At 30.3% G+C, this 12,778-nt stretch overlaps 2 protein-coding genes across 2 annotated transcripts; one reads left to right on the plus strand and one right to left on the minus strand.

Moving 5' to 3' along the window:
* LOC107417230 (ras-related protein Rab11D) lies at positions 1–5,210 on the plus strand. Its single transcript, XM_016025831.4, has 2 exons — positions 1–404; positions 4,507–5,210. The coding sequence occupies exons 1-2, from the start codon at positions 184–186 to the stop codon at positions 4,940–4,942; spliced, it is 657 nt and encodes a 218-aa protein (XP_015881317.1). The 5' UTR covers positions 1–183; the 3' UTR covers positions 4,943–5,210.
* A 3,375-nt stretch (positions 5,211–8,585) lies between these two features.
* LOC107417217 (probable WRKY transcription factor 69) lies at positions 8,586–11,164 on the minus strand. The gene is made up of 3 exons (XM_016025812.4): positions 10,761–11,164; positions 10,476–10,622; positions 8,586–9,357 (listed from the first exon to the last, which is right to left on the minus strand). The coding sequence occupies exons 1-3, from the start codon at positions 10,892–10,894 to the stop codon at positions 8,787–8,789; spliced, it is 852 nt and encodes a 283-aa protein (XP_015881298.3). The 5' UTR covers positions 10,895–11,164; the 3' UTR covers positions 8,586–8,786.
* Between the last annotated feature and the right edge of the window lie 1,614 nt (positions 11,165–12,778).

A 12,778-nucleotide genomic window follows, 5' to 3' on the forward strand; every position in this document is an offset into this window, starting at 1 on the left:
TGTTTTTTTAAAAAAAAAAAAAAAAAAACAAAAAAACAAAAAAACAAACAAAAACAAAACGCGGTTGCATAACCTTTTACTCTCTTTTTTTCTAATCTAGAGCATTTCAGAGATTGATCTCTGAGTTAACTATTTCATTTGCTCTCGTTCTCTGGTGAAGGGTTATATAGTTTGATTATATATATGGCTGGGTATAAAGCTGAAGATGAGTATGATTATCTGTTCAAGCTTGTTTTGATTGGTGATTCTGGTGTGGGTAAGTCTAATCTGCTTTCGAGGTTTACGAGGAACGAGTTTAATCTTGAGTCCAAGTCTACTATAGGGGTGGAGTTTGCTACTAAGAGTTTGAAAATTGATGGGAAAGTCATCAAGGCTCAGATTTGGGACACTGCTGGCCAAGAGAGGTGGGTTTATGTCTACTTTGCTCCTCTAGGTTCAAGTTTTTTAGTTCTTATGATATGGGTTTCGGTTCCTTATGCAGGTTATCATTTTTTTTTTTTTTGGGGTTTTCTGAGAAAGCTATGATGTAGATGAAATGGGGTTTTCTCAAAAAATTGTGGGGTTCGTAGGATAGGTTGGTTATTTTATTTATTTATTTATTTCTATTTGCTTTTTTCTAATAGTTTATGGTATGAATTCATTTAGTAAATGTAAAATATTATGGATTTGTGAGGGCAAGAGGGCTGATTCTTTCTAGTCAAAGTCTTAGGACTGTTTATGATGGAAAGAAAATTAGGTTTTCTTGCAACTTATAGGGTTGTAGACAATTCGTCTCTAGCTTTTTAGGTATGGGTTTTGTCTTTCATCGGTCATCAAGTGGGTTTGCAAAGCTATGCTTATTCTGTTAATTGCTGTGTCATTGCGTGCTATGCTTCTCTTGGTTAGTTGGATTGGAAATTTGAGTGTCTACAGATTTGAGCTATGCTATTGACATTAGGGATAGGAGCTTCTCGGAAACCCGTGTGTACTTGATTTGATTTTTGTCTTATTCAAGTAAACTTCTCAAACTTGATAAGTGGGTGGAAAATTTTTGGGATTAGTATTAAGGAAAAGCATAATGATAGCAAAACGAATCTGTTGTTTTTCTTGTCCGAGTGTTATCATAATTCTTTGGATGTTTGTTGCGTTGGTAAAATTTGAATATGATCATCGATGATTTCCTCCTCCTCCCCTCTCCCCCCCTTCTTCTAAAATCAGGGGTTTACAAGCGCCCTAATTTCTCTTTGATTTTAATTAGAAGGTCTCAAATAGAATGGTTGGTGGATTATTAGTATGTTGCCTTAAAACTTTGTAATGAACATTAGAATAAATTGATTGAATACTTGCATCCTTCTTTATACTTTTATTAAAGTTGATACTTGAAGTAATTGGCTAGAACATTTGTAATTCAGTGTCTACAAGCATCCTTCTTTATACTTTTATTAAAGTTGATACTTGAAGTAATTGGCTGGAATTCCACTGGCCGTTGTGGGCCTCGTCGCGGATGGTAATCTTATTCATTAGCATAGTCATTAGAACCTAGTGTTTTTTTAGTAAAATATAGTGTTTAAAAAAAAAAAATGTTACTTTTTATTTTATCCTTCTGAAAATTTTAACTTTTATTTTCTACACTAGCGTGTTGTCTGTAGTAAGCTGTCTGAAATCCCTAGTTTTGTATTCAAAGTAGGTTTTTGTCTGATATATAATTAATTATATTGTAGGATTCTTTATTTTTATTTTTATTTTGTTTATTTTTTGGTTCCTGAATCACGTTTGTGCCCTTTTCACAGTAGGCTTTTTTCTTCTTCCTGGAAAGTGGTATGTATTGTCGGGCAATTTACTCACAGTTTATTTGCAGAACAGGCAGCCCATCTTGACATTTATGGGGTAATGTCACATGGGCAGAATGCAAGTTGCAATTTAAACCTCTGTAAACTTTGGTATAAAGACACGGTTTATTGACTTGAGTTCATTGGAAGTATGGATTGACTAAAGTTTATTTATTTAGTTATATATTTATTCCTGTTTAAGTTAGCATGGCATTCATTATTTCATCCTATCTTGATGCTTTTCAAATGCTATTAGAACATATATTAACGTTTGTATGTTAATTTAGATAATTTCTTTTTGACTCTCCTTAATCATTCAATACTAAATTTTAACTATCAAGTCTTGGTCCAATGGTCACCTATTCTGTTTGACATACAATATTTGATTGTTCTGCACGTATCAGTTCTTCAATTAGGTTGTAACCAAAGTGCCCAACAGGGATATGGAGGATTGCAAGCCATCTCAAAATTTATTTTCATGATATCATTAACTTGAATTTCTTGAAAATTTGGACTGAATTTGTTTCTGTTTAGATTTGCCACAACTAGGGTGTCCTTTAAGGTTGTTTTTGTTCTGAAAAATTGTTTCTAAAGGTATTTTCAGAAAAATAAAATAATAATAATAATAATAAGAAGAAGAAGAAGAAGAAGAAGCTATATATATATATATATATGTTTTTTTTTCCCCCTCTATTTTTTGTGTTCTCTAAACTGAAAACAAATTATGATATGTTTGAGTTCAAAAATCTTTTTTCAAAAATGTAGTACCTGGCTATTTGCTAAGCCTTTCTAAAACTATAACTGTGGCATTTTGCAGTTGCTGAAGGTCTACCAGACTCTCTTAAGGTGCTATCAATTCCATCTTTATTGTCTCATTGATGTATGTAAGAATAATGTACTCTTGATTGAAAGTCAACCGAAATAAACCAGTATTAAATTCATTGGCAAATAAGAAGTTTGTAAATGCTTAAAGGTATACCAGCTTCTTACAGAGGCAGATTGATGATACAGGATGTAAATCTCAAGAAAAGTTTCTTATATTGTAATCTTCAAGGAATGTTAGTAATATTTCAGAATCTTTAGGAGTGCTAATGAAGTAATGATGATTAGGCCAGCAAAAATGTTTTTCTTTTCCATATTACTCAAGCGTTTTGTTCATATTGGCACAGTATTATTTTACATGCTTTTGTCTATTGGTTGTGAGGATAGAGGATCTTTTCATTGCTTTTATTTTTTTATTCTAGCTTAAATTTTTTTGAGTTGTTTAAACTACGACATGCAGAACTGAGTTTTTAGATTAATGTAAAATTTGAAGTTGGTTTTGAAGAGACTGAGAGACACTGGCAATGGATCTCAATTGTCTTTCACAAACTATTTACTAGTCTTTGATTTTGGGACATAATCTCTTTAATTGTTATCTTTTGCACAAATATGTGATTAATAATTCAGGATTGGCTCTATGATCATCAGAACATATTGCTAATTAAGGGGTAAGACTAGTTTAGGTTACAATCAAACTTGTCTTCATTAAGGATTCTTAAATTATGGTTATTAAATGTTTATTTGAAGTGCAGCAGGACTATTTAGTGCTGTTAGTATAAGTGCTCCTTGTATTTCTGTAAGTCATATGCACATAATAAGCTTATCATGTGCTGGAGTTTGAAACTGTACTTGGTGTATATAAGTGACTACTGTTTATTTATAACTTCGCATTTTGTTGTCTTTGTTTTCATAAAGAATTCTGTTGATTTTGTTGGACCTATAACGACGTAAACTATTTGTCTAGTTGGCATTTGTACAAGCTCCTGCCTCTTTATCGATTCCTATAATACAACATTCCTGTTTTAGATGCAAGTTTAATCTAAATTAGGATTTTCGGAAAGTCCATAATGGGCCAATAAAAGTTTATGCATGTGGGTCCAGGATCTAGTGAGGGATTGATATATTATGTATTTGCTTTGCCTCTAACCTTTGATACAGCCTTGTGTTAAAGAGTAGCATGCTGGATACAATGACTTGTCAGGCCCCCAAAATAACCTAGTACATCTTAGGTGGATAAAACTTGAATTAATGTCAATAAACTAATGAAATTTACCACAAACAAGAAACCAAAGTAATTTGCTTCCAGCTACTAAGAAATGCAAAGGAGGAATTGAGCATGGAGGGTGTAAAATTTTTAGGAAATATCAGATATCAACCAGAGGATTTTTCATTTTCAAATGTTTTGTCATCTATGCATTGTCATTCATTGGTATCTTTAGTTTTATGAGGGTCTAAAGAATTGGATTTATCTTGTTTCTGAAACCTCATGATATGAGCCTACTCCATTCTCCATTTCTTTTCTGGCTGGATTGCTTAAAGATTTTCTGTATGCTATATGTAATTACAGTTAAGTACTTTTTACATAGTTAGTACTTTTACATAGGCCCACTTTATGATAGCTTAAGCTTTTGAGATAGTTTACTCATTCTTCTTGATAAGTTGGTGGTATCACCATCACCATTTCACATGTATTCATGCTTGCCATGGTGCCATGCAAATGGGATTTAAATTGTTTGTTGCATCCTATGATGTACTAGTAGATGCTGCTGAAGTTTCGAATCAGTATGTGGAGTTTTTTAAGTTCTCTGGGAGTTGGATTATGTGCAAAGGCAGTTATGCTGTCTTTTTGTTTAAATTCCACATCGTATTCTTGTAGGTACCGTGCAATTACCAGTGCTTACTACCGAGGAGCAGTTGGTGCTTTGCTTGTGTACGATGTTACAAGGCGATCGACATTCGAAAATGTAGGCAGGTGGTTGAAGGAATTGAGAGACCACACTGATCCTAACATTGTAGTGATGCTCATTGGCAACAAATCGGATCTCCGCCACCTTGTGGCTGTCTCCACTGAGGATGGGAAATCCTTTGCAGAGAAGGAATCCCTCTGCTTCATGGAAACCTCTGCACTGGAAGCAACAAATGTGGAAAATGCATTTAGTGAAGCTTTGACTCAGATATATCGAATTGTGAGCAAGAGGGCAGTTGAAGCAGGCGACAACGGGAACACTTCTGCTGTTCCATCCAAAGGACAGACCATAAATGTGAAAGATGATTCATCTGTTCTGAAGAGACTTGGATGCTGCTCAAGCTAGGGTTTGGTACTTAACTAGTGGGTTCTTACAGCATGTAGGTTTTGTTTATCTGTACATGATTTTACACAATGAATTTCAGTCTGTAGAATAAGAAGGTAATCTTTGTGGGATAAATTTGTATGGGAAAATTGCTTGCTGTAAGTTGTATTTTATGGCTGACAAAACCCAAAACTGGAGTCAATGTGGTATTTTATTTTTTTCGCTTTGTCCTCAGCTCCCAGCTGATAATTTATTTGCTAAAATCAACCTTGAGGTCTTTTCTGGATCACCTTTATATCATGACAAAGTTATAGTGGGGTTGGTAACTTTTTTATGCCTCCTTTTTTTCTTAAATTATTATTTTCTAAGAAAAAGGTGCCAAAATGCTCCCCCCCCCCCAAAAAAAAAAAAAAAAAAGGAAGAAAAAAATGAAAGCTGTAGGAAGAAAGTAAAGCGTTACAAAAGTGGATTAGAATGTTTATCCGTTTGTTTTAGGAATGACGAGTGATTTAGTAGGATGACATTGTGGGGAAAATTTATATTACTTTTTTGACTTGTTATGTATAATAATTCCTTCTAATAAATAATACCTAATTTAGGCAAATTTCGATGTAGCCCCTATATTTTGTACTTAAGGTCAGAAATGCATTTCCGTACTAGAAAATTTCGTTATAGCCTCTGGACGTTTTATTTTTGTTTAAATTTTATCCTTCCATATATATATATATATATATATATATTTTATATGACATTTTTGCAATCTTTCCATATATATATATATATATATATATATTTTTCATATGACATTTTTATGATGCAGACCGTCCGCATACGAATTCATACTAAAATTGATTTTTTTTTTAAAAAAAGCATCGGTTTTTCCGATTTTACTGTTTATATATATAGTAAAATCGATTCTTTTTCAGAAAGACATCTATTTTTGTGCGAATGTACATGCGAATTATCCATATCATAAAATTACTCTCTCTCTCTCTCTCTCTATATATATATATATATATATTCATCAAATTAAATTGATTCAACTGGTAATTGGTAAGTCATTTTATAGTTAGAATGTTGTAATTCCAAACATTGAAATAAAAGGGAATTATTATAAATGAACGAGAAAAAGTTTTATTTTCTTTTAGATTTCCCTTTATGCCACTCATATATTTGTAAATTTAAATATTTTACTTAAATACACTCATGTATGTATATATATATATATATATAAATATGTGTGTGGACAAAAATAAAATTTTATTATTTATTAGCTAACTATGTTTTGGAATTTTATATCTGCGTTTAAGAAAATAATAAAATTATAATTTTTGTTTAGAAAAAAAATATAAAAGTATATGGTGATAAAATAATAAATGATTAGTTTGCATATATAGATAACATATAAATATTAAGAGTATCATTTTGAGTAAATTTATATAAGATGACCAGTAATGTAACTCAGAGGTTAAATTTATACAAAAATGAAATGTAAAAGGATATAGTAAAAAGTTTCAAAATATAAATGTTTTGCTCCAAAATAGTATAAAATAGACCTATAGTGAAGGGGAAGTCCTTCAATGTGTTTATAATATTTCCATACTTCCATGTTTTCAATTTTGCTAAGTGAATTTAATTAGTTTGGTATGCATGTAATGAAAACGTTAATTTCTTAGAAAAGGTTAATTTATTTTATAGGGTAGCATTGTCATTTTGTGAAACGATTTAAAAATATGTTACAAAAAATTTATTTCCTTCGATAACTTCATTTGAAGAATCTTGGTTTTTTTTTTTTGGTAGTATTTAAAAAATAATAATACAAAAAAAGTATTATAAATATCATTTATTTATACTACTTAATACCAAAATAAAACCTATAAAAAATAAATCATGCCAATAAAAAAATGCTATAAAAAAACATAGTTCAAAGGCATGAGTGCAAATAAATAATTATACTACTTTTTCTTAAAAATAAAGATAGCTTTATTATAATTTACTTATACTACATTTTTATAGATTATAACTTATTTGCACTAATGCTTCTAAACTATATTTTTTGTATTGCAAATCGCCCTCTGAACTATAAAATAAGCAACAGTACCTTGAACTTTCCAAATAGTTGATGACATTTGTTTAATTTCTTCTTCTTTTTGTGATATTATAACCAAGGAAAAAAAAAAATTAAAAGGATCAATACTAGATTTTAACAAAATTACCTCAATTTTCAACCTTCCTCTAATATTGTAATCTCAAAGTAAGAAAACAATAAATAAATAAATAAATGTCCTTAGAGAACTTTATCTCTAAAGTTCGGGGTATTGCAGCTAATTTCATAATTTAAAGTGCAATTTTCAACACAGAGAATAATTCAAGGACATTGGTGCAAATATCTATAGTCACTTTTTTATGAAGATGTGTTCATAAACTTTTCATCAAATTTTATTTAAAAAACTTTTTTTTAAATATTCCTAAATTATACCCAATTAATTTAATTAGTAGATATTAAAATAATTATGTATTAAGTGACAAGTATTCATGCCTTTAAATTAGTACTTATGTATTTTAGTATAGTGACAAGTATTCATGTTTTCAAATTAGTACTCAATATTTATTTTAGTCAGTATTTACTAAAACTTTTTGCCATTTTACTTTAATATTTTTTGATATCTCAGTTATTTATTATTTAACTGTATTTTTAATTTGTCTTTGTTAGTGGAGTTTTTATTTTGATTTTATTTTTGTGTTTTAATATTTGACTTTTGTAGGTTTATTCATTTGGTTAAAATAAATTCATCATCTTATGTTGTTAGTTGTGTTTTTATAATTTATTCAAAAGTAAAACCCATTTAATGCCCCCCAAAATAAAAAAACAAAAATACTATATAAATTTTTTCTTTTAAAAAATTATACACAATTACTATAAAAATCCAGTTAAACATTCAGGTTGTTAGTGTTTGAATAATTAATAATAATTTCATATTAATTTTTATTTTTTAAAGCATAAAACATTGTGCATACTTTGTAACTTGATTTTTTTTTTAACAAATGGTCTTCCTTAAAATATATTCTTGACTCCGTCCTTATTTATATAAAATTTTAAATATATATTTAAAACTTAATCCTTTTAAAAAATTCAAAAATTAATAAATAATTTTTTTTTATAGAAGATCCATTAGGATGTTTAATGAAAAAATTAATATATATATATATATATATATATATTACTTGTAGTTTTCTCTCTTTTCACCATAATATAATTAAATTTTTTTTTTCCCTCTTCTTTCATTTTCTTTCCTCTCCCAAATCCCACATAGCAAACGTATTCTAATTTGCAAATTCGAGTTTCTTCCCATATTAGCAAGAAACATAATCCAAATCCATCTTTATCTTATCTGATGCAAAGATAATTTTTTTTTTATTTCTTAAATTATCCAATTACTCTCAATTATGTTATCTGAAAATTGATGTTGTTTTGCGAACTACCACGACTACAAGTTTGAAGAGGAAACTTATAAAAAAACCAAAAATAAAAAAAGGGCAGGCCATCAAACATATATTATACAACAAGTAGGACTTCATTATTCTTTCTATTTCCCATCTTTTTAATTTTAAATGTTATTTCAGAGATTTAAGTTGTAGATATTGGCCAAAAGACATAACAAAATAGTACAAAAAATTAAAATTTTTTAAAGAGAGATATAAATTAAAATAAGAAGAAAAAGAAAATTTTATACAAGAAATTTTGTACTTTTCCGACGCTGAGGGTTACGCAGACGACAAATATCTATCAGCGATTCCAATCATATACCAGAAATATCAAATTCAACCGCCACAGTTTGATTAGACCTAGGAAGTTCCACGGTCCTTATCCTGTACTGCCGCAACATGGAACCGCACTCAAGCTACAGCTCCGATTCTGTTCCTCCGGCTCCACGATTCTCCGGCGGAACACCACCGAGCACTCCGGCAACTCCCCGAGGTCCGCGAACAAAGATTCCTCGTCGTCCTTCTCTCCAAACAACACCGCCACGTAGGCATCCATGCAAGCACTGCTTCCCGCGCAGATCGGGCTCTCCAGCAAGGCCGTCGACGCCACGTCGTCGAACCAGTGGTGCCGATGGTGCTGACCATGCTGATCTAGCAGCGCCGCCGAGTCGTCGCTGAGCTCCAGTTCCGGTTGGCTCGCGAAGACCGCCAGCTCCTCTTCAGGTGCGAATTTGGCGGGAACTTCGTCGGTTGGTGACATGGCGACGGCTACGGCACCGGCACCGACCCCAGCGGCGGCGGCGGCGTAGGAGGAGTGGTGTGACTTGGTGGGGACGGGGTGGTTGTGTTCGCCGGCGTAGGTGATTACGAGCGTTGTGGGGTCCACACGGCTTCTCTCCACTTGCTTCCTCGCCGGGCAGCCCTTCGAACTACTACATCGATAATATCCCCTGTAAAACAATATTTTTTTATTTAATAAAACAATAATAATCATTTCCTAAAATCAATAGAATAAAATAAAAATGATTTTTATTTCCATTAGGATAAATAATCCAAAAACAGGTGAAGCTACTTATGCTAATAATTTTATCACCCTCCGTCCTACGTGCTTTTCACGCGCTTTATTTTCTCAAGATATACCAACTTCACCCCCAAAAAAAAAAAAAAACATGATTTTTATCCCCAAAAAAAAAAAAAAGAAAAAACAAATATTTCATCTTTTTTTTTTTTTTATGGTTGTTTCCATTAATTTTGTCTACAATATCACTTCACTACATTTAAAAACATTAAATCAAATAAAGTTATCAACCAAAAGAAGAAAAGGCTCTATGTATTTTCAAGACAATTATTCATATATTCAACGAAAAGAAAAAAAAAAAAAAGACATTTATTCAAATAAGATAAAATATTTATCTCTTTTTTCATATCTACCTTGAAATTTTATTTAAAAATATTAATAAATAAAACAAATAAATAAAATAAATTGAGAAAAAGACCGTTAAAATGAAATAAAATTTTTTCATTACTTCTTAAAATAAGGTAAAATTTTGTCACTTGGGTTAGGACAGAAAGGTAACGAGAGAAGATTTATTTATTTATTTAATTTTTGTGGGTACCGACTGAAGATGTCCTTGGATTGGGATATTTTGGTACAAGATCCAATAAAAAAAAGTATAAAGAAGTTGGCGGCATTTAATTAGAGCGTGTATGTCACGCGCTATTTTGAGGAACGTGGGTCACCATGGAAGTTCAACCACTACAATTAGTGCATTTTAGTAGAGCCGCCTTCAGACTAAAATACGCCAATCCCCGGAGCAAAACGAGATCGTAGAAACTAACCGGAATATGAATTCGTGACAGAAAAATAAAAAGAGTGAAGTAAATTGCGCGGCGCATACTAGCAAGAACCATAATTTGAATAATTTCTTCAATGTATGAGCTACTTCTCTAACCTTTTTTTTTTTTTTTTGGTTTTTATTTTTAAAAAGGAATTAAACCGTAATTATCCAAAATTAATACCAAAGAGGGAGAGGATTAAAAGAAATAGAGACAAACAGATTTTGCATGCCTGGGATAAGGAGACCCTTTGATGGGCTTTTGGCCATATTTCCTCCAAGCCCACGAATCCGTCGGTGGATGTGTTTCCGCTTTGCTTTTAGATCCTTCCACGTCACCGATCGGCACAGAAACCACTCTCTTCTGTACTCCTCTTTTACTGTATAAACATAAGAAAAAAAGAAAAAAAAAAAAAAAAAAAAAAGAGAACCTTTAACGGTCCATTCCCAAAACAGAATTTCAAACACAAAACCTAACCCAAAATATTCAGAAAAAAGAAAAAAGAAAAAAAAAAAACCTTTTTTTGGGTGATGGTTCGGTGATGATCTTGGTGTCATCTCCGGAGGAAGGTGAGTCCGGACCAATCTCCGACCCGGGTTCAGGGTATTCCGGGTCAGTGACAAATGTTTTGGTATGAAATTCATGGTTCATGATGAATTAATTAGAATCGTGATTATCAAGAAAAAAAGGGTTTTGATCACGTGGGGAAATTACGAGGAGAGGGTATTTTGAATTTTGTTTACATCTATTATGGACGTTTTTGCAGTTTTGTAGGATGTTTGGCTAGCCGGAAAATGAGAAGTGAGAAAGTGTTTGGGGGATGGAAAAGAGATTGGGAAGGAGGAGGAGGAAGAGAAAAATGGGGTTTAATATTGGGCGTCATGTTGACAGATAGATGGGTTGTGTAGTTTATTAAGGACGTGCAAGCAAATACGCACTAAAATATAACGTTGTTTATGATTAAAATAAGGGTTAGGTTAGTGTCTGATTAAGTGTATGGTAAATTAGCCAATAATTGGATGAGACAAGCAAGTAGAAACGGTCCATAGCAAGTGTGAGCTTCGTAAGAAAAAGGAGGATTATGACGGGATGGGGTTTTGAGTTTTCCTATGCTACGATTACCTTAAGATGTTTGTTTAATATTTTAGATTTATTAATTAGTAGTTTTTTTTTTTTTTTAATTTTTAAGCATCACTTGTAATTTAATGCATTCTAGTTTATAGGAATTATGTTTTGTACCTTTTTTTGAGTATATAATATTGTGATTTATAGTTTTAAATTTTAATTTTTTAAATTTTGGTCCAAATAAAATTTGTGGCAAACAGGTAAGAATGACAATTTAGATCATAAATTAATCCATAATTTTTTAGTTATAAACTCAAACCCACTAATTTCGTATAAGTTTTTAAATTTTGATATAGTGAGTTTGAATTTATTATAAATAGATTCAGATTAAATTCAAATTAACTCGTTTAACATAATTATTAAACATATCAATTTTAGATTAATTCGTTTAACCTTAAAATTGATCCAAATTGATCCATTTAACTAAATATGTCAATTAACTGTTAAATCCATTTAAATTATAATTTTAATATATTAAATTTATCATTAATAAAATTTTAACTTGTAGTTTTTTATTACTAAATTATAAATTTATTTAAAGTCATATTATTAATTTTTTTATTAATTAAAAAATAAAGAATAAAAATTATTAAAATAATATTTATTTACTTAAATATATTATGTTTAATACATGTATGAATTTTTAAGCATCAAAAAAATAAAAATTAATATGCATAAGAGTATTGGAGATATAGAAAATTAAAAAATTATTATTAATAAAATTTTGTATATTATTTTTAAAGAAATAGTATTAGATTTATTATATATATATATATATATATATATATTTATTTTTAACTATTATATGAGATTGTTATATTATCATATCATATGTTTTATTAGTATAAATTTATAACTATATTTATATGGTTGTATATATATATATTTTAAATTTAGGATTAATTAATTACTAAATTATTTATATTTTATATGAAATAATTAATTTACACAACTTAATTAATTTAATTGTAAATTTTGTGTAAATGGGTCAATTTTGTATAAATAAGTTAATTTCGTATAAATGGGTCAATTTAGTGTAAATGGATTAATTCGTATAAACGGGTTGTGTTGACTATTTAGTAAACTAATTAAATGAGTCATGTTAGATTACCTGTTTATTAAGCGAGTCGTGTTTGAATTGACGATTTTGAACACAATTTCGGATTGAGCAATTTTAACACGATTAATAAACGCGTTGACCTAAATGCAATCAGCTAACACGAATTGCCACCCATACAAACAGGCTAGTAGGTTGAGACCTAATGAAGTACTAATATGCGAAATTGTAAAACTAAAAGGCTTAAGTTGCAAAATATTGAACCAAAATGCTTTTAAAATTTTAGTACAGTGAGATGAAAATGTTAACTATCATTAGTTAAAAAAATTAAATTAGAGCAAAATGCAACAAAT

Source organism: Ziziphus jujuba, chromosome 4, assembly GCF_031755915.1.
Source record: "Ziziphus jujuba cultivar Dongzao chromosome 4, ASM3175591v1".
Lineage (NCBI taxonomy): Eukaryota > Viridiplantae > Streptophyta > Magnoliopsida > Rosales > Rhamnaceae > Ziziphus > Ziziphus jujuba.